This window comes from Nycticebus coucang, chromosome 9, assembly GCF_027406575.1.
Source record: "Nycticebus coucang isolate mNycCou1 chromosome 9, mNycCou1.pri, whole genome shotgun sequence".
Lineage (NCBI taxonomy): Eukaryota > Metazoa > Chordata > Mammalia > Primates > Lorisidae > Nycticebus > Nycticebus coucang.
The window spans coordinates 12,369,255-12,392,900 of NC_069788.1; the positions used below are offsets into that span (position 1 = coordinate 12,369,255).

The 23,646-nt window shown below is 36.4% G+C and overlaps 1 protein-coding gene across 18 annotated transcripts in view; it reads right to left on the reverse strand.

The window, feature by feature from the left end:
• The window catches only part of RIMS1 (regulating synaptic membrane exocytosis 1), a 546,022-nt gene that overhangs the window by 255,579 nt on the left and 266,797 nt on the right, over nucleotides 1-23,646 (reverse strand). For all 18 annotated transcript variants that reach the window (XM_053601816.1, XM_053601832.1, XM_053601824.1 and 15 more), the window contains one exon: nucleotides 5,312-5,643. In XM_053601816.1, coding sequence (XP_053457791.1) covers nucleotides 5,312-5,643 — 332 coding nt within the window. The remainder of the gene's footprint in view (nucleotides 1-5,311; nucleotides 5,644-23,646) is intronic.

The following is a 23,646-nucleotide window of genomic DNA, read 5'->3' on the forward strand; positions in this document are numbered from 1 at the left end:
AGGACAAGGCGTGGTGACAGAGGAACACTTCATACTGAATCAAAAGGAAGAGTTATGAGACAATGAAAAGCTTAACCAAAGAAAGGCTGCTTCTACCTTTGTCCCTGTGTGACAAAGCAGAAATACATGAAGGCATGCAGTGAGTGCAGCAAATACATCTGTCCCGGCCACACATCAAAACAAGAAAATATAATGAAAAGAACATGCAGACAATGTGACTAAAGTGTTTTTAGTTACTTATACAGTGATATGTAAAATCTATAGGTTTTTTAGTAAAATTATAGTACTATTTATTCTGGGATCAGTGTTTATTGGGTACGGGATTGGCATTGGCATACAGCTGTTATACCTGTACGTTAGGTGAGATTTTTCCAAATGCATCTATCTTGCATCACAACATATTCAGGGAAGTAAACAATTGGTTTCACATTTTAAATTTCCTATAAATTGATAAATTTTAAAAATCAATAATTCAACAAATGAACAAATTTTCCGTTAACCACTGTTTGTTATTCAAAGACTGCCTGTAGCTCAGTGAGTAGGGCGCCGGCCCCATATGCCGAGGGTGGGGGGTTCAAACCCAGCCCCGGCCAAACTGCAACAAAAAAATAGCCGGGTGTTGTGGCACGCGCCTGTAGTCCCAGTTACTTCGGAGGCTGAGGCAAGAGAATCGCGTAAGCCCAAGAGTAGAGGTTGCTGTGAGCCGTGTGACATCATGGCACTCTACCCAAGGGCGGTACAGTGAGACTCTGTCTCTACAAAAAAAAAAAACAACAAAAAAAAACGTTTTAGATGAAATTAATATAGATGCTAATAATGCAGGAGCAAAAGATAAAATGTACATATCACTTCAAAAGTAAATATACACTTGATATTTGGATAGTATATAGACAACCTTTTATTGTAACAAACTTAAAGAAATGTGAGCACACTTGTGGCTCAAAGGGATAGGGCACCAACCCCACATGCGGGAGGTGGCGGGTTCAAACCCAGCCCTGGCCAAAAACTGGAAAAAAAAAAAAAAAGAAAGAAAGAACTCAGGGTAATAGCACCATTCTCAAATGTTTTGGGCGGCACCTGTGGCTCAGTGAGTAGGGCGCCGGCCCCATATGCCGAGGGTGGCGGGTTCAAACCCAGCCCCGGCCAAACTGCAACAAAAAAATAGCCGGGTGTTGTGGCGGGCGCCTGTAGTCCCAGCTGCTCAGGAGGCTGAGGCAAGAGAATCGCGTAAGCCCAAGAGTTAGAGGTTGCTGTGAGCCGTGTGACGTCATGGCACTCTACCCGAGGGCGGTACAGTGAGACTCTATCTCTACAAAAAAAAAAAAAAAAAGAAATGTGAACACAAATAGGTCTACTTCAGAAATGAAATTAACAGCATTTCTTCAATAGTAGAACAAAAGTAATCTTAACTTAAGAATTGGTGCAACAAAACACTTTGTATGGAGCTGGCTAGGGCAAAAATGGCTCAACCATAGCTTTTATTTTATCTTCCTTGGATAAAAATCATAGAAATACTCAAATTTTTGAAACTGTTACTCTCCCTCTCCTGTATCCTTTCCCTATTCCTTACTTCAGGATACAACCCAAAAGAAGAAAACAATTTCAAGTTTTACTTTTCTTTCCATGCTGTTGAAAGCACTGACAGAGATAAAAGAGTTTTGCTAGCACTGAATCCTATAGACGTTCCATTCTCTTGTTACTTTCCATCCTGCCGCACCCCCGGCATCAAGCCGTGGCGGGATGGCTCTGTCCGCGTTGTAAAAACTGTGGTAAGGCGGTGAGTGCTCCCCGGAGCGTTGCCCCCGGTCCCCCTGGCCTGCGACAGCAGCGCATAAGTTGCCTAGCATGCCTTTTAGTGAACGTAAGAATTCATGAGGTGCGGCATAAAGGCCTGAATAACCTTTACCCTGAAACCTGTTTGAAACTTGTTTGTTGAGTTGAATGGTTAATTGTTGCTTGAATGTCCTCAGAAACTAAGAATAAACATAATGACTTACTAATCCATGACTTCATCTATACAATGGAGACTAAATGTCTCCAAGGGAACACGTTCCCACCATAAAGGTCAGTTAATTGAAACAATGTATCAAGAGAATGCAGGGATGATAAGTTAAGATGTTCCTACCAGATACCCGCTCCCTCCGGTCTCTTATCTCTACCTTATGTCCCTTTGAAACTGTTTCTTTGAAATAAGTTTTCTATGAAATTGCTTTCTCTATAATTTTGTCACTATACACTTAAAACATATACATAATTCACTATCAATTCACTAACAACATAAAAATCATAATCAAATATAAAAATATAAAAATACAATATGTGAACAAAGCAGTTTTACAAAGAAAGAAGGTTTAAACATAGATAAAGAGAAGTAAAAGAGTAACTGCTGATAAGCAGCAGTCCTTTGTTCCCCCTTACGGGCAGAAACATTGTCTAAGAAAAGACGGTTGACTACTCCCATCTACAAAACTCGATAAGAACTTTGTAAGCATCAGCAAGTCATAAAAATATCTTTTGTAGTTTGTAAGACATTGTCAAAAATGTATAAATACCATGCCTAAAAATCAGTAAAGTACAGCTGCTTTCATCATCACTTGTGGTGTCTAGTAGTCTGTCAATTCACCCTGCGTCGACCTTCCAATCAACCTGAGCCGTTCGCCCTGAAAGCCCTCGGACTGAGACTCATTCAACTGGCGGTCCGCGACACCATCCTCTGTACAGCGGGGTACATCTGATTTTGGAACATTCCAGCAATTATACCAGAAGTTAACAAAATCAGGAGCCTTGACTAAATGTTCTGATACTATATGATCTAATGTGTAATTATAAATGGAGGCAAACTAAGGCTATTTGTGGAATTGTTAAGGTCCACAGGGAGGCTCTCCAGAGAGAACATCATTTGATTGGAAGCCCAAAAGCAGATGTCATGAATGAAAACGGAGAAAAAGATACAAGTTGGGAAAAGTGGGATAGTTTCTACTGTGGGTTACAAAACTAGTAGTTGCTAAGATACATTGTGGGGTGAGTTTTGGGAGAGGCTGGTGATGGTAGAAAGGGTATAAATGGTTTCAGATGTCACAGGGAAACAAAACAAACATGGTGAGTTCAGCTTGAGGCATTTTTTAGATCACGATGGTCCTTTGAAGTGAAAGGATTTAGATCTGAAGGTGGAACTGCCAGGGTGGGGTTGCAGTTTGATGATGCTAGGAGCATGTATTATACCCCTGTCAAGGAGAGTTTTCATAAGAATGACAACTGTGCTACAAACATTTAATAGTTTCTCAGGCATAGTTCCTCTTGTTAGAAGTTTGTACTGAATCTATTTACATTTCTTGAAATGCTGTTAAGTTATGCTTACCTTGCAGAGTTCCTGTGAGGATTAAAAGTGATGGCATCAGGGAATGCTTTTTGAAAGGGTATGGTATTGTGCCAGTGGAAGGAGCTCTCTAGCCTCTGATTCTTTGCTCTACTAGTTACACTTTTTCTCAGCTCTACCTTTGTTTTGTTTGCACTAGCTCATGATCAGTGCACGAAGTATGGTAAAGAACTCCTCAATAATTTAAGTTGAGGAGACTTACTATTCTTTCAATCTTGCTTCTCCCTGAAGTTGCCCAACCACTTACCACCACCTGCCTCTCTTCCTGCTTCCACATTCCCCAATTCCTCTTACCTCCTTATGTATTTACATCATCAGTAAAGGTATTTCCCCTATCAGCTGTCTTCAAATTTCAATTAAAAAGTCAAAACAACAATTGCTTCTTGGCCTTTGGCCAAGATCAGGTGTAAAACGTCAGTCCTCATTCTTGACATTTTTGTAGTTTTCCCCATATGTAAAAACAGAACTCTTTTCTCTTTAGAAAACTTTACAGCTCCCAATTCTCTATCTTATTTAAAGATACCATTTTCTATCTAGTCTCAAACTGTACCTTCACTATTTTTGTCTCTTCCTCATGCAAAACAGTTTGTCACCAAAAGCTATTAATTTTACCTTCCTGAAGTGTCTCTGGTGTCCTTTCTGTCTCATCTCCAAATAGTTTAAGCACACAAGAGTCTCTCTTCTTGTGACGGCCTCTTCTACCCTGTCTACCTCCTCTACCACACCTGGATATCTAATAAAGATTAAATCCCAAGTCGCATCCTGTTTCCTGGAACTCCCACAGTACACACTATCTGAGTTTCTAGCTTTGATCAAATCAGGCCTCCAGGTTAATTTCTTAGGACTCTCTCTTCCCTGGGATATTTTATGGACTCTTCCCTCAGACCTCTCACAAACATGACCCAGGACCATGTCCTAACTGTCTTTATAGCCTTTGGTTCCTGCCACAGTGTTTGTTTTTAGTGAATACACAGGATCTACTGGCTTGAATGAGAGCTACATTTACGGACTGCCTGCCATATACCAGCTTGTGAACAAATGTTCTCTAATACCTGCTGCACCCTGCAAGGTGGGTTGTTAACTGCCTATAGTGACAGAGCCAAGACTAGACTCCAGACCCGTTTAACTTTGAAGTCCTTGATCTTATCATATAGGTTTTGTGTGAAAAGGGGTTCAGGAGCCTTCCTAGGATTAATCCAGTGCCCCACACCATGAGCCTCATGAAGACGAGAGCAATGTTCTCCTTGTTAACACGGTTTCCTAGTGCATAGCATCGTGTCTGGCCATAAATACGTTCTGTGAATGAATGAATCTCAAATTGAAGGGAATTATCTGATCATATTAGCTCCTGTTTCAATCTTCTGTGGCTTTCCATTATGCCTATAATAAAATCTATGAAGTTTAACCTGTCCTCTCCCTACCTCCCCAGCCTCCTTTCCCTCTGCCACTGGCACTCCAGCCGATGGCCGTCCTTTAGGAGGCCTCTTGCACTGCGCTTGTGCCTTCAGGCTGCAGCCTGTGCAGATACTGGGAGCCCTCTACACCCCTAGTCACTCTTCAGAGCTCAGCATAAAAGAAATGCCCTCCAAGAAGGCTTCTCTGTTACGCCCACACACACTCCAAAAAAGTAAGGTTCCCTCTATCATATTCTATCAGAGCACACTTTAATTTAAAAAAAAAAAGACTAGTTTTATAAATAAAAAATTATCTAAGAGTTTTCCTGAGTTCAAGGTTGGAAGCCAACAGCTCAGTGGAGTGACTTAGCTTATGTTTACACAGGCAGGCAACACGTGTGTGATATGAAAGAAAAGCAGACCCAGAGCCTCAGAAACACGCTTTTCACATACTCCTCTTACTAGAAGCTAAATGATTGACAATGTGTTTGCTCTGAAAGCAAAACCTTGCCTTCTGTGTACAGGATTAATGAACTTTTACCTTGGAGGTTCACTTCTAGACCTTGAAGCCTGCTTCTGTTCGGGTCCCAGGGCTTGCTGTGAAAGTTCAGCCCCTTTGCTCCTGTCTGGAGGTGCGCTGGGAGGACCCGTGTCCTGGGAGGGGGCAGCGGCTGTGCTCAAGGGTGTCTGAGACCGCGACCGCTCCTGGAGTCTTGCTTTCTTTTCTCTGGGCACCTCAGAACCAGCACCCGTGGCTGTGTCACTCAGGGTTCCATCCTGACTTGGCTGCTGAGGGCCACTTCCGAAGAACCATGCCCCTGATTTGGTTAAGATTTCCTGTTGCTTTCGACATAAATTGCATACCCACATTACCTATTTGAAGAAGAGAGAATAATATGAATTTTCCATGTTACTAAGTATTTGGAAATAATTTATTGTCAATACTTAAAGTACCTTTAAGGAAAGAAAATAAAAAGCATGGTCTTCATCTTCACCCTTGCCAATTTCTTGTGAAAATGATCCTCCCACAAGTCAACAGTCAAGTATTTAATTGTCTGGGAGGGGACCCGTTTGGGACCAGAGCGCCTCTGGACAACCCAGGATAGTTTTTTCTTGGCATTTCTAATTTGACAATTCTGAGTTTTTTTACTATGTATATGTCATATTTTGTATAATTGACTCTGAAGTTTTATTTAAAATATGTGTTAGTAAAACATGTTCTAAGCAGGGTTATTGATTAGAAAAATGTTGTGAGGAGCTATAGAATTAATATTTACTATATAAACCTGAGTATCTCAAAGCATTTAAAAGATGTCTGTCTTAATAACAATCACATTATTAAAGTCAATATCAAAGTATTACTGTGGAACAAACAAAGTGTACACAAAAGAAACGGTAAAGCTGCACATATCCTCTAGTTTCTTAGTAGTAAACTAAGCTCAAGAGTATTTTATGCTCTAAAATATAATTCTCCATGTACATATCTGCTAAAGCAATAAATCTGAGGGTTGGTTTATTCATATGTGAACACTCCAGGGTAATACTTCCCTAGGAGAGCTACTTTGGAACAGTCATTTAGAACATATCCACTGATAAATTGTAAGATGTGTCATCACTTAAACCGATATAACCACCCTCCCCTTGTTGAGATTTGAAATGAATATAATAACGAGGATGATCATAATAAAAATAATGAACAAGCAGTAACAGCAGCAACTAGCCGTCACAGAGCAAAGACAGGTGCAGCAGGCCCATGGGCCTTCTTGTCAAATACCTTTGGACCTCTGCTGCTTTGTGCCAGGGCAGTGGTTCTCAACCTTCCTCCTGCCGCCATGTATTTTCATTGTTACAAAGCGGTCGCAACCCACAGGTTGAGAACTGCTGTGCGAGGGCTTCACCTTAATGCCTCAGTTTCTTGTCCCTGAATGCATTTCAGGTTTTTCATTTTTAATTTTTTGTAGTTTAGAAACAGCATCCTCAGAAAAGGCTAATTATGAACTGTAGGCCCTCATTTTCACAAGTACTGACTCAATCAACAAATACTCAAAAACACTGCATAAGGATGACTAAATCTTAGTTACATTAACCGAGAAGCAATAGGACAGAGTAAAAGAAGGGTTTGCCAGGTCGAAAGAAGAACGCGTACTCCTGAAAACATTCGTATAAATGGGGGAGAAACTATAACTGTAGCCAGAGAATAAGACAAAGGAAAAGTTAAAATGAGAATAAGAAAAAGAGGGAGAAAATTAATACATTTAAAAAACATATTATAGATGAACTGTTAAGAACTGGATTCCAAGCAAGAAAACTCAAAGGAGCTAATAATACAGGAAAAGCTAAGGTTTAACAGAAATATTTACTATAGAAAATTTAAGACTGATGAAGGTTAATTCATTCCTTTAAACTTCATCAGGTTATAAACATGAAATGGATTAGGTTCACAAAAGAGGTGATGTGTAGCACCTGCACAAAGTATTACACTCACTGTCACAGAATTCCCATTTACTAAGATGTTAAAACACGATGACAATTCACTGCATGAGCCTGTACAAAATAGTTTATGAAATGTAACTTCAATTTAAAGTGCTAAATAAGGCTGTATTTTGCAAAGCATATAAATAAAATATCTTAGAAGTTCTGATTGCTTGAACATATCAAGGATGGCATTAAAAATCCAATACTCCGAGGTCAGGGTCTTTCATAAACAGTGACACTGAGCCTCCTCTATACAGAGACCTGGATGGGGACAAGGGATGTGTTTCTTTTTTGATTATTTCATTAGCTGCTACAACAGTGATAAGATCTTAAATCGTGTCATCCGAGAAGATTCTTATGAAACAGTGATTATTTTATGTCAACCAAGGACATATTAAATTTGTATTACTGACCAGGTGTAGTGGCTCAAGCCCCTTGGGAGGCTTCGGCAGGAGGGTCACTTGAGCCCAGGAGTTCAAGACCAGCCTGAGAAACATACTAGCACCTCATCTTTATAAAAAAATTAAAAATTAGCCAGGCATGCTGGCACATGCCTGTAAACCCAGCTACTTGGGAGGCTAAAACAGGAAGGAAGATGGCTCCAGCTTGGGAGTTTGAGGATGCAATGTGCTGTGATTCTGCCTCTAAATTCCAGAAGAGATCCTGTCTTTAAAAAAATAAAATATTTTATTTCTTAAACTAATAAGCAAATTATTACTCATCATCAAAAGTAGGTTCTTTTCTACAAATATATCAAGGCACACTTAGAGAAATATGCATTTTCTTTAAAACAATAAAATTTGCAATTATCACAAAGTTCTAAAATTTAATTAAACCAAATAAAAAGGCAAGAGTATAATAATACGGATAGAAAGAAAAAGAATATTGTTTATTGTATATCTGAATATTTTCTAGTAATATTATCACAATCTTATTTTCATTGCTTCACATTTTTAAATGTTATTAAAATTGGTCAATACAAACTAATTACCAGATTTGGGCAAGTTCCAAATGTTGAATATATGCAGAATTGCTACATGACCAGTAAAAGCAAATAAAATGTATTATTAATTAAGGTTAAAGTTTGTAATGAATTTCATTTCCAATTTATTCAAAAGGTTATAATAAGCTGAATAAAAGCAGAAAAGGTACTTTAAATGATATTTTTTAAATACTGTTTATTCATTTGTTTTGTTTCATTGATTTTTTTTTTTTTTTTATGAGATAGTCTCACTATGTTGCCCTGGGTAGAGTGTTGTGGTGTCACAGCTCACAGCAACCTCCAACTCTTGGGCTCTAGTGATTCTCTTGCCTCAGCTTCCCAAGTAGCTGGGACTACAGGCACCCACCACAACGTCCAGCCATTTTTCGTTTGTAGTTGTCATTGTTGTTTGGCAGGCCCAGGCTGGATTCCAACCTGCCAGCTCTGGTGTATGGGGCTGGCGCCCTTGCCACAGAGCTACAAGCGCCGAGCTGATTTTTGTCTATTTTTTTTAAATTTCAGGACACAGGTTTGGTTACATAGTTTGTTTTGTGCATTTCAGGTCAAAATTATAAGTGTGCCCCTTCACCCAGAATGTTTTAACTCCATACTTTTTTTTTATATATTATATCCTCGTGTACCACAACATTAAAAAATTTGCATTTTAAAAATTAACTGTGTGATTAATCTACCCTCTAAATGTAAAATAAAATTAACTGTAAATTTTTAAATATTTATTTTTATTAAAATATTACCTCCCAATATCTACTTTTACTAATATAAATTATTCATGCTATTATGCTTACCAATAAAAAATAAACTGCTTTTATGAGCTATAAAGTAAAGAAAAATATATGAGATTACAACAATTTAGTATTAAGTGCTATGTTTGCCTGGAGCTATAGAAAATCCAAGAATGAGGTGGGGAGACTTTTTTAACAGATTCCTTAAAAAAAAGAGAGTGAGGCATAACTCTGTCTACCACAAATATGTCATTAAATTAAAACACACCAATATACTTTCTAATCAAGATTATACCCTGATTAAACACCCTGGATGCATCCCAAACTAATCTGAAGAATGTGTGTGCAATAACTTACCTTAACGATGCACAGATGTGAAGCAATCAAAGCCAGACTCGAATGAAAGATTATTGTGATGTTACTTGACTTCTGAAACTTTATACCATACATCAGAAAAGTGAACTGAAAACTGTATTTTGATCTTTTGCTATAATTTTATTCTATGTTTTCCGATTAATCCTTAAGCAATACAGTAAACTATTTCATAAAACTCACAGGAATTGTTTACCCAGAAAAACAAAAATGACAACATTCCTACTTTATATCTACATATTTAGGGAATTCATAGATAAAACCATGAGTGTAGCATGGGAACAATGGTGTCAGATGGGAGAAATACTTTACCCCTGGTCTCGCATGAAATGTTTAAATATCAGAGCAAAATAAATGTGCCTTAGATTCCCTTTTGATGATGTTACTAAGGTGATTTGTGATGAGGTTCAGAATCCTTATATTAACACACATGGCTTGCTAATAAGGTCCATCTATTAGTATTATAAGGAATAAATATAATATGAAGGTATAAAAAAGGCAAAAGATTTTGTGATTAAATTTTTATTCTACATTTTTGCAGGTAAACTTTGAGACTAATGTTCATTTAATTTAGTGTATTTTAACAAATTATTATGGTACCATCAAAAAATTATTATACTACCAGTTTGGAAAACATGAAAAAAAAATAAAAAGACTAGAAATCTTATAGTTGCTACATTTTCTCAATACTATTTACACATTTCCTGTACTTTATTAGGGGAAGCAGTCACTCCAGCAAAAAGTATGGACAAAATTATCAAAGTAACATTTCAACTTTGTGGAAAAAAGTACATGAGATAGGAAATAGCAGATAGCAGAAAAGGTGAGAATGAGTGAGTTTTCTTTAGTTCCTGTGGGTGTTGGTACATATGGGCAGGGGTGTCTCCTAAGCTTATGTTGTTGTTGTTGCTATTTCCGTTTTTTCCCTTCAGAAGTTTATAAAATACACTCCTGGATTTATGAAAGATAAAATATATCATAGACTATTTCTTCTTAACGAGTAAAGCACTCCCAATTCTACTGTTCCTCTATTAGCATTTTTGTTTAATTTTCTATGCAAACTTAAAGCAACTGAGATTCCACTACAGCTTTGCATTCTGGCTCCAAGTAATTCCATGTAATTCCAAACAGTTCAATATTTAAAAATTATTCTGTATGGAGGTGGCACATCATTTACAGAACCCTTAAACTGCTTATAGTCTTTAATGTAAACACAGAAGTCTGAAGTGAAAATTGTGTTGATCAAGCTGTTTTGGTATTTAAAGTCATTTAAAAAAATAGTGGAAAAAGTCAAAGTGTTTGATGAAGAGCATATTTAAAGTTCTTCTGCTATAATCACTGTGTGCTAAAAGTTAAGGCTTTTTGTATAATATATTTTGCAAAGTTGCTCCTGAAAAGGGATGCCAAATTGTAACTGAACAATAGCAGTTATGTAGTTAAAATCTAAGGATTTAATAATGACCCCCAAGTTCTATACTCCCACAAATGTTTCAAATTTAAAATAACACAGTGAGATTCCATTTAAATCACAGTAAGTATAGTTACAAAGCAACCAAAAAAGGAGCTTTAAGGAAGGGAGTTTCAAAAGTTCTAGAAATTTCTACATTTATGGAAAAAAAGTATGGAAAATGAAATAAAATGGAGCTAGCTGTAGCTCAAACCACAGATGAGAAAGAAATCATCCTGCAAATCCTCTTCTAGGTGTATATCCAAAGGACCAAAAATCATTTGGCAATAAAGATATTTGCACCAGATTGTTCATTGCAGCTCAATTCATAATAGCCAAGTCATGGAAGAAACCCAAATGCCCATCGACCCATGAATGGATTAATAAATTGTGGTATATGTATACCATGGAATATTATGCAGCAGTAAAAAAAATGAAGACTTTACCTCCTTTATGTTTGCATGGATGGAGCTGGAAAATATTCTTCTTAGTAAAGTATCTCAGCAATGGAAAAAAAAAGTATCCGATGTACTCGGTACTACTGTGAAACCAATTTATAATAACTCACACTAAGTGTCTTGGCACAGTAACTGAGAGAATGCCAGGAAGGCTATGTTAACCAGTGTGATGAAAGTGTGTCAAACGGTCTGTGAAGCTAGTGAATGATGCCCCATGATCATATCAATGTACACAGCTATGATTTAATAAAAAAAAAAGAAAGAAAGAAAAATGAAACACAACTTTAGGCTATGATGGAGGGAAGGGGAGGGCGAGGGATGGGGAGGGGGTGGGGGGATAGTAGGGGACCACAACTACGGAGCACTTTGCAAGTACAAGTTGGTTCTATCAGGTGTAGAACACAAATGTCCTAATGCTATAATTGGGTAAATGAGATGAAAGCTATGCTGATTAGTATGATGTAAGCACTCCAACGTGTACAAATAATCAACACACTGAAATGGGCATACATGTATTTATGATCTATGTACAAAAGACTTAATAAAAAAAGTCAAAAAAAAGAAAGAAACCTCCCTCCCATCAAGAAGGGGGCTGATCCTCCCAGGAGAAGCTGCAAATGAGAAATGGCAGATACTAGGGCAGGACACAGTGAGAAATGTGATTAAAAACAGGAGATAATTTCTAAGTCTTCATTTAAAAGAAATGTTTATTTTATATATGCAGAATGCACTCTTCCATAAATCTGAAACAGAGGTGTTGTTGACCTGTGAAGACCCTCTTCATGTGTCAGGTAGACTGTCTGTCCTAATAGTTGACTCCCCAGTTTCCCACTCAAAAATAGCTCTCACACGTGCACACACACTCACTCACGGAGAAGTCCCCGTTATCCATTCTAAAGCCCTGGTTTTGTTTTCTCCTCTATAAAGTTAACCAGGGATCACTATAGCATTAAAATTAAAACTACAATATTAAAGAGAAAGGCCAAAATAAACATAAAGAGGAAGTGATCTTAGAAGAGTAATTCCGGGAATAAGAAAGAAACCTTAAAATAATCTCTAATTTGTGGTCAGATAGCAGAAAACAAAAACTTTTGGAAAATTAATGGTGAGGCTGTCAAAATAACAAAAGCAATTTAAAAGAAAGGATATGTGAAAAAGCCGAGAGATAAGAAAAAACATGAAATAAAAGTCCAACTCACATGAGTCCAGAAAGAGAGAACCCAATATGGAGAGGAATAAATGTTGGGAAAATAACAAGATACAAATTATCAGGGGGCAGAAGTCATGCATTTAATACAATGATTGTAAAAAGAAACCACCAAGATACTAAAGCATTGTAAGATTTAAATTACCAAAGATAAAGAGAAGATCCTAAAAGTTTCCAGAAAGAAATAAAAGGGTAGGATAGAGAATGGTACCTGATTTCCCATCAGCAATACTGGATGTTTGAAGAAAAGAGATCAGTGCCTTCCATATTTTCAGAGGGAATTATTCGGGGACTACAGTTTCATATACAGGCAAAGCATCATTCAAGTGTAAAAGCAGTGCATACAAGAAATCTTAGATTTTGGAAAACTTGGAACATTTGCCACCCACATATCCTCCTTAGCAAAACAAAGTCTATCAATAAAGAAGAAATGAGATTCAGAATAGAAAGTCAAGAGAAGTCCAGGACAAACAGCCGTCTTTGAAAGCTTAAAGAGCAGAAGAATAAGGCTGTAGGAATGGGAATTCCAGAAGTGAAAACCAAATAAACTAGAAGAAAACAGCAACAACCAAAAGAGAACTTGTTCAATGGTAGAGTTCCATTCAGAACATAAAATAAAAACTTGATAGGATAAAGGAATTTGGTGAAAGGTAGAACCTGTTTGCACTTAATGCTGGGAACATTCTCCATCAAGTCAAACAGTGGTCAAGATTCCTAACCCATAGAATAATATGAATAATATGAAGTATAATCTAAAGCTATGGTGAATAATAACTGTGTTATTTTAAGTTGCAGACCTGACCCATGGAGGAAACAAAATAATGATTTGTGGTGGAAGGACAGGGGCGAAATAAAACTTATTTTTATCTTTCATAGCAGTACTATAGGAGCTGTGAAAAGTTGGCTAACCCCAAATATAAATGCCCCATAGTGCTTTGTGTCTTGTGAATAGACCTGATGTTAGAACAACAGGCGAAAACTGTTGTCACCTTTGATACACAATTACATAGACAGCTATACTATGTACAGATTAATGCACAGTAACATATTCATCTTTTAACTATATTCTAATACATGATTTAAAATGATAATATGATTGTTTGCCATTTATTGATAGTTTTATAATTTTATTCATTTACGCTGAACCATGAAGACTGTTTTTCAAATGTTTTCCATTATTTGTTACTATATAAATTAATACATGTGTTAATACATTTTGTGTATTTATCAATTTAATAGTATTTTCTTACTATTTTTAATTTATTGATTGACACCTGGATATAATTTTCTTACTTTATTCCTTGCCATGAAGTTGGATTTTTTTATTTTCACACAGTCACTTTGATACGTTATTCTCTTCTCTTGCAATCTTTTTGTTGTACCTCAGCTCATAAAGTACTTTGATAAATATTCACTTATATTTTCATCAACTATTTAGATGGCTGAACATTTTATCATTTCTTTCTTTTTCCCTCAGAATTCATTTTGATAGATGACAAGAGTGAGGGGTCTACATCGATTTCTTTCTTCTCATAGCTAGCTGTCTCAACATGAGTTACTGAATAATCTTTTGTTTCACCATTAACCTGCAAAGAGTGTGGTCTCTAGAGTGGAAATGCCCAGGTTCTCATCACAGACCCACTGCTTATTTGCAATTAATTCACACCTCTTTGCACAGCCTCTCTAAGACTCAGTGGCATCATTTACAGACTGGGATTATAATAGTTCCTGTATCATTGAGTTGTTCAGGGTATTAAATGAGATAATCCATCCAAATTACCTAGCAAAGTATTTTATAAAAGAATAAAAGAATTACTAATTATTGCTGATCACAAATCATTATCAGCAACATCATCTTATTAACCATAGATACAAAATTTGTTGGAGGCTATCAGCTTCATACAAAGCCAGTATGAAAATTGTATTTTGTTCCTACAATTTATATGTACTTATTAATTCAATAACATCGAGTGTATTACATTTATTACATTGCCCAGTCTCTACATTTTTAGTTGACTTTACACAAATGTCTACTGGTGTGTCCCTCACTGTTCTTATTTTTGTAAATGTCTAAAGGTTTTATCGTCTTGATTCTGTGCAGGTCACAGCATGTAAAAGGTAGCAGTAAATACTGAGAGATGTCAAAGGCAGCAGGCCTCGAGGGTGGACGGTCTAGGCCAGAATTCCCGATCCCCCATCTGCTTGCTGTGCTACCTAAGGTAGATTTTATCATCGTTCTCTGTGCTTCAGTTTCCTCATGTGTAAGATAGGGCAAGTAATAATCAAGATAAGTTCATAGACTCTGTGTGAGGATTAAAGGAGTTAATATATGTAATCATGTTCAACACACAGTAAATGGAATTAGCTTTATTAACAACATAAACTTTACTGCTGACACATCTTCAAAATAAAGGGAAATATTCCTTTTTTGCAATATGAAGTGCAGTACATATTTCTGATTTCAACAAGTATTTTTGAGGTTCTGCTGTATGCTAAGCATTGTTCTAAGTCCCAGAGATGCAGCAGTGAATAGAATGGACTAAAGTCCTGCTTGTGGAGTCCATGTTCTAGTGAAAGAAGACAGACAAAACCCAAACCTAACAATAAACATATGGGGCATGCTAGATAAGTACAAAGAACAAATGGAAACGGGGACAGGTGCGGGCCGTTCTATGGTGGTGAGGTTCAATTTAAAATTGATCCTGGAAAACTTCACTGAGAAAGTGATATTCGAGCAATGCAGACACCTGAGTGACACATCTCAGGAGGTAAAAACAGCAAATGGGACTTTGAGGAGGCTTATACACGGCGGTTTCAAGGAACAGCTACAGCTGAGTAGGTGAAGGGTTGGGTAGTATGAGATAGGTTCAGCAAGTAACAGGGGTCTGACTGATTACATCTTTGTAGGCCACAGCAAAGACTTTGACTTTTACGATGGAAGTAATGGGGAGGGTAATAGGGAAGACTCTGAGCAGAAAGTGACCTGATTCTCTTTGTTTTAACAGAATCCCTCTGGTTGCTGTATTGAGAATAAAATGCAGAGAAGTCAGCTGTAGAATATTTGTGACTTGAGTTCTAATATTACAATGTTCCCTCTCTCTCTTTCAACTTATCTTCACCAAGTATGTTTCCCCTTTCTTTTAACTTTCTGTGTCATTTTGTTGAAGGTGCACCTCTTCTTATATATAGTATGGGACTGGATTGCATTTTCTCAGCTGGTTGAGAATCCTTGTGTTCCAACAGCACGGGAACACACACCAAAGCTTTACTTCTTTGTCCTGTCTCGCATTGTAAGGTTTTCATAATTCATCCAAACTAATGCCCTGGATCCCATCTCTCTGCCCCATGGGACCCCTTCATTTTCCTGTCTTCAACCTTGTCTTCTCCATTGCTCTGTTCCTCTTGGCATAGAACCACAAAATCATGTAAAATAATCAAGACTTTTCTTCTTGAACCTTTTTCTTCTCTTGTCACTTCTTTCTTTGTCCTCTTTAAAATCAAACTACTTTTCCAGTAACCTAAACTCACACCCTCTCCAGCTTCTCATACTTTATTTCTCATCATCTTGAAATCTGACTCCCTTCTCCACAATTTTATTTCCAAACATTAGTGATCCCTTACATGGTGGCAATTCCACTTAGGCAGATGCTTTTAGCCCTCTCCTTCTGTGCAATTATGACCACCCCCCCCATATATATTTTTTGACTTAGTGAGAATTTTCGGGCCATCTTCTTGCTTGTGTCACCTCTTACCACATTCTTGGCTAAATGTAGATGTTACATAGGGCTCCATTCACTCTCTTCTACGTTTCTTACTCCAGTAGTCTCCATGAGAGATGTTAAGAGCATCTCCAAATAATCTGAGATCAACCCTTTCTGAAAAGGTTTTCTTGAGATGGATTATAGCATAAAGATTGTTAAATAAATGATATTCAGGCTTACTACATTAACATAGTATTTGCATTATAAAATATGCTAAATAGAAATTAAAATGAGTAAGATAAAAATACAAATATAATTTTATTTTGTACCCAAGTACATTATCTTGCACTGTAAACTGACTCTAAAATCATAACTGTTAGCTCAGACACCTTTTAAAACATCACAATCTACACGTGTGTATCCTTTGAACTACGACATCTGCCCACTTGAATGTCATATCAAAGCTTCAAACTTAAAATACACAAATCAGACGTAATCATGCTTTCCACAAAAATTATTCTTGTCCTGTATTTTTTGTTTCAGTTAATAGGACCACCATCCACACAGGTGAATCTAAAATTGGTCCTACCGTCTCCCTAAATTGATCAAATCTTCATTCTGATCCCTGAACATCATGACTTGAGTTCATTTCATCACGTCTGTTCCCACTGATGTGCTTTACTGCAGGCCATCCTCTCTGTCAGGCTGCTGGTAACTGTTATCCAACCTGATTTTCTTGCTTCTTTTATTGCTCCTACAATAAACCCTCCATACCCTTCCTAGATCTTTCAAAATTTAAAATTGCCACTTATGTGTTGATGGGCACTTGGGTTGATTCCATGTACTGGCGATTGTGACTTGAGCTGTAATAAATATTCTAGTGGAAATGTGCTTATGGTAAAATAATTTTTTTTTCTTCCTTCTGGATATAATATGCCTAGTAATGCAATTGTGGGATCTAATGGAAGGTTTACTTCTAGTCCTTTAAGGATTTTCCATACTACTTTCCAAAGAGGCTGTATTAGTTTGCAATCCCACCAGCAGCGTACAAGTATTCCCTTCTCTCCACATCCCTGCCAGGGTCAGCAGCTTTGGGGATCTGTAATGTGGGCTGTTCTCACTGGAGTTAGGTGGTACATCAGGGTGGTTTTTGATTTACCTTTCTCTGATGATTAGGGATGATGAACGTTTTTTTCATGTGCTTGTTGGTAAAAACGTATATGTTGTAGAATGGCTAAATCAAGTTAACATGTATTACCTTGCATACTTATTATTTGTGGTGAGAACATTTAAAATTTGCTCTCCGTAATTTTCAAGTATACAAGACTTTGGGATTAGGTACAGTCACTGTGTTGTGCAATAAATCTCTTGATCTCATAAAAAAATGAAATTGCCAAAATCGCTTCTTATGTTCAAGATAGTTTTAAAGCCCATTTGTTTAGCACATTGTGGTCTTTCCAACTTTTCTAACTCTGTCAACAGCTGTTTCCCATGTCTACTCTATACTCCATGCTGACCTTAGAATTTGTCCAGACATCTAGCTATATTATCTTCTTTAGTTTTGTTCTATATCCAAGTAGATTATGTGTATATTTTAATGATATTTGCATTTTTTGTATCTGATACATTATGTCATGTATTCATCAATGATACAAAATTTTCATATGGGTATTATCCCTCATAGAAATGTATCTCGAAAAAAAAACAACAAAAGTATAGCATTTGTTCAATATGGCACTCCCAAAAATTAGTATCTTATTTTTCTATTTTAATGGCCTCTTTTCATAACTATAAGAATAACATGAAAATTAAAGCATTTGTTTATATTCTGTTATCAGGCCGGGACATCAACCAAGCATTACACAACTAAAGAATTCAACAGTCTGTGAAGCTAGTGAATGATGCCCCATGAATATATCAATGTACACAGCTATGATTTAATAAAAAAAAAAAAAAAAAGGAAAGAAAAATTAGCTGGGCATCATGGTGGGTACTGTAGTCCTGGCTACTCAGGAGACTGAGGCAAGAGGATCACTTGTGCCCAACACTTTAAGGTTGCTATGAGCTATGAGGCAGCATTCTACCCAGGGTGACAGAGTGAGACTCTGCCTGAAAAATAAATAAATAAAAATAAAATTAAAAAAAAAAAAAAAAGAATTCAGACACATAAATATCACTTCCGTAAAATTCCTACAGTGTTTTTGTATTTGCTCTTAAAGTGAATTATTAGAGAAAAGGCATGATATAATTATTTTAAAATGCTATAGTCTCAAATATTGAATAAACAAATATACTTAAAAATACATACATAGCTATGGTCCATCCCATTTTATTCTTGTTTCTAAGTTTCTTCTAGCACTGATATAATATTCAGAAATGGGTGTAAATGAATCTTTTTGAGTCACTGTCTAAATGTTAAGCTTCCTATGTGCAGAGCAAGACCTGGCAGAGACTGACTGGTGGGAGTATTACGCTAAACAAACAGCTCAGAATAAATATGTTTTTCAAGTCAAATGGAACACTCATCATGACAGAACACAAGAAAATGTTCTTTGGAAAACCCATAGACCCCGATGTGCTCCCAGCTCCCAGCTTCAAACTAGTTCAGTCTTACTGGATTAAAATGAGCTGCCTCTATCTACACTTACTGCCTGGAGGAAGCAAAAGTATATTGTCTCTGATGGATGATATTTTAATATAAGGTTTTCATATATAAATCACTAGGCATGGTAAGAGAAGTACCATTTGAATAAACAGGAGGGAATCAGAATGACAGAAAAAGAGATGACAGAGAGAAAATGAAAGGAAAAATAACACGTAATGGGAAAAGGCCTCGAACATCATTTGTTGAAGAGACTATCCTTTCCCCCTTGTGTATTAATCGTCTGTCAATTCAGGACTTATTTCAGGGTTCTCTACTCGGCTCCATTGTCCTATGTGACTTGCATGCCAGCACCCCATGAGTTGCTTACTTCATATAACTTTAAATCAGGAAGAGTGATGCCTCCAATTTTGTTCTTTTTGTTCAAGATTTCTTTTTGCAATTCATGTTCTTCTGTGTTCCATAAGCATTTTCTTCTTCTGTGAAAAATACCATGGAGTTTTGATAGGTATTACATTGAATATGAAGATCACGTTGAGTAGCGTGAACATAACTACACAATTAATTCTCCCAATCCGTGAGCATGGAATATGTTTAATTCCCTTGTCTCTCTTCAACTTTTCATTAATCTTTTATTGTTCTCGGCGTATTCAGATATTTGGCTCAATTTGTCCTTGAGTATTTTACTCTTTTTTTTGGTGCTGTTGTGAATGGGATTCTTAATTTTTTTTGGATAGTTTATTATTTTTTGATAGTTTATTATTATTGTATAGGAAAGCAACGGATTTTTGCATTTTAATATTGTGTCCTGCAACTTTACTGAACTCATTTATTAGTCTGAAGAGTTTTTGATGAAATCTTTAGAGATTTCTATATTACAAAATCATGTCACCTGTAAATAGAGACAATTTTACTTCTTCTTTCCCTATTCGGATGCATTTTACCTCTTTCTGTTGCCTAACAGACAGGAAATGGCTTTTAGTATATATATGTTGAATAGAAATGGCAGGAGTGGTCATCTTTGTCTTACTTTTGACAAAGAAAGCTTACAGGAAAAGCTTTCAACTTTTCACCATTGAGTACGATGTTAGCTGGGGCTTGTCGTATGTACCCTACATTGTATTGAGGTACATTTTCTCTATATCTAATTTTTTGTGAGTTATTATCATGAAGGGATGTTGAATATTGTCAAATCCTTTTTCTGCATAAATTGAAATGATAGCATGACTTTTTCCGTTTATTCTATTAATGTGGTATATCACATTCTTGATTTTCCTATATTGAAATATTTTTATATCTCAACGATAAGTCATACTTGACCATATACATAGTCCTCTTACTATGCTGTTGAATCTAAATTGCGGGTATTTAGTGAAGAATTTTTATATCGATGTTCATAAGGGACAATGGCCTGCCATTTTCTTTGTTGTGGTGGTTTTCTTATCTGACTTTGCTACCAAGGTAATGGTGGTTTCATAAAATGAGTTTGAAAGTTTCCTTACTCTTCAACTATGTGGAATAATTTCAGAAAGACTGGCATTTATTTTTGAAATGTTTGGTGGAATTCACCAGTGAAACTATTTTGTCTTGAGGTTTCCTTTTTGGGAAGTATCTGATTGCTGATTTTGTCTCCTTATTTGAAAACAATCTGTTCAAATTTTCTCTTCTTTCATGATTCAGTCTTAGTAGGTTGTACATTTCTAGACATTTATCCATTTATTCTAGGTTATCCAAATGGTTAGCAAATAACTGTTCATAACACTACTTTTTAATTCTTTGTGTTTCTGTGGTATCAATTGTAATGTCTCTTCTTTCATTTTTATTTTATTTGAATCTTCTCTTTTTTCTCTCTTAGTGTAGCTAAATATTTGTCAACTTGGTTTATCTTTTTTAAAAAATCTCTTACTTTCAGTAATCTTGCTTTTCAAATGGTCCTCATTCTATTAATTTCTGCTCTTACTGTTGTTATTTACTTTTTCCCACTAACTTTGAGCTTGGTTTGTTCTTCTTTTTCTAGTTCCTTGTATAAAATTAAGTTGTTCATTTGAAATATTTCTTTTTCCTTCATAGAAGCATTTATTATGATAAACTTCTCTCTTAGAACTATTTTTCCTGCATTTAATCTGTTCTTGTATGTTGTTTCCATTTTGGGGGTTGAAAGTTATAATTTGATTTTGTGAATTCTTCCTTTGATCCATTGATTGTTCAGATTGTGTTATTTAATTTTTAGATATTTGTAAATGTTTCAATTTTCCTACTGTTCTTGACTTCTATTTTTATACCATTATGGTTGGAAAAGTAGCTTGGTATAATTTCACTCTTCTTAAATTTGTTTACACTTGTTTTATGACCTAACACATGATCTATCCTGGAGAATGTTCTGTGTGCACATGAGTAGAAGGTGTATTCTGCTGCTTATGGATGAAATATCTTACAAATGTCTGTTAGGTCCATGTAGTCTCAAGTGTAGTTCAAGTCCCATATTTCCTTCCTGATTTTTTCTCTGGATTATGTCTATTGTTGGAAGTGGGTTATTAAAGTCCCCTACTCATATTACATTGCTTTTTATTTCTCTCTTCTTATCTGTTAATTTTTGCTTTATATATTTACATCTCGATACTGAGTAAAATTATATTTGAAATCATTATATTCTCTTGAAGAACTGACCTATTTATCATTTGATAATAACCTTCTGGTACATACAGCACATTGTACCCCATGATTGCATTAATGTACACAGCTATGATTTAATAATAATAATAAAGATAATAACCTTCTTTGTCTCCTGTTATAATTTTTCACATGGAATTGATTTCTCTGACGCAAATATAGTTATCCCTGTTATTTTTTGGTTTCCATTCATCTTGTTTCCATCTATCCATGTCCTTTTGGCTGGTCTCTCTCTCCTTCTAAAACCCTCATAATAATTGCCACTATTAACGGTGCCCTAATGAGTACCACATAGCTTTTCATTGTTCATTTTCCTTTATCCTCTTCTGAATGAACAACTTCAAATGACCTATTTTTGAGATCACACTTGATCTTATTAAAAGACCAATAAGCAATTCACATATTCTTTCTTTTGCTTGATCAAGTTTGCTGTTGGTGCTCTGTATTACATTTTTCATTTTATTCACTGTATTCTTCAGCTCCAAAATTTGTTTCAGTCTTTTTTTTTTTACAATTTCTGTTTCTTTACTGAACTTCTTCATTTGTTATATTTTGTTTTTCTGACTTCACTGAATTTTATGCCAGTGTAAAATAGCTTGACATAGCTCATTGAGCATCTTAAAAAGATTTATTTTGAATTCCTTGTCACAACTCATACATCTCCATTTCTTTGAAGTTGATTATAGGAATACTACTGTGTTTATGTGGTAGCAACAGGTTTCCTTGATTTTCAGGTTCCTTGAAGTCTTGCATTGTTGTCTTCACATTTGAAAAAGCAGTCCCCTCCTGTCTTTCCAGCTGGCTTTGGGAGAGAAATACTTTCACCAATCAGCTCAGCTAGAGATTCTGAGGTTCTCTCAGGACTTTCCTATGGATTTGCCTACTTTACACACTACATACCCCTTGCTCCCATGGGTAGGGTTCTTTGGATTATATGCCTTCTTCCATCTCTCAAAGCTAGCCTGGGTACTGAGAACCTCCCATTCCCCCCCTTCCCCCCCATGGTGGTGCCCTTAAATGCTCAACTTTGTGTGCCTTCAAATCCCACAGAATTGAACAAACTCTCTGTGCAAGATCCTTATACTTGCTACCTGCAGGAGAATGCTTGGGGATCCATTTAGGATGCCTATAGGTCCCAGGGGGGCTTCAGGTGAAGTGTCCCAAGCAGCTAATGGGCAGATTTCCTGATGGAGTCCATGAAATGGTTAAAAGGGCCCACAAATTCTTCCCTGGGCTCAGCTTCACTCAATCACTCAGCTGTGCTGATTGCCTCAGAAATCTGTGTGAGGCAAGAAAGAAACAGGCTACCTGGGCAGCATCCTGTCCAGGTGGGGGAAGCGTGAGATCACATACTATGCTCTCAGTTTTCCTTGTGGATAAATTGTGGGCTCAGAGGTCTTTCTTGGCACTGAGCTGTGCTACGTTGGGGAAAGTATACTGCAAGTGAAGTGAAACTGTTCTTCCTACCCTTTTAATGTGTGTGTTCTTGAATTTCTAGCTCAATGGTGTGCTGGAACTTCTCTAGTGAACACCTAAACTGCAACCAAAATAGTGGGTAGTTGTTAAAATTGATACTTGTACAGCAGATGACAGCAGATTGCTCCTATTCTCATAATTCTCTAATATCACTCATTTAACCAGTTTCTTTATCCTTTGTTAATTTCTACTAGCATGTTTTTGACATATGTTTGCCTTCACATTAGTCATAAGCTTTATTGCTATTATTGTTTTCTTCTCTATTGAACTGCAACTCCTTGAAAGGTGGGTCTTGTTACTTTCCTTTTCATTCTATATAGCAAACATCATACGTCCTAGAAATAACTAATGCTCATAAATTTCTGTTGTATTATTTGCTTTCTTTGCATTTTACAATTATACAATCAATACATACATCCATGTGTCAGTTGTCACTAAGCATAACATACTGTGATTTAGAAGAAGCTAAAAATTTCAAGCAAAAGGAAAAGGGAAACACTGCTTTTTATAAAACAGTATGAGTTTCCTAAGTTGTCAGACTTTATATAGCTGTTTCATATAAAGTATCCCATGGTGTGTGTCTGTGGGGTGTGTGTGTGTGTGTGTGTGTGTGTTGGGACAATGAAGTTTACAAACTAACCCTAGAAAATAGTACTATAAATCTAATGGCTGAATAACACTGTGTTCACCTTTCGGGTACTCCCCTGGGCCAACACCAGCACCTAGTCTACCCTTCTATCCTT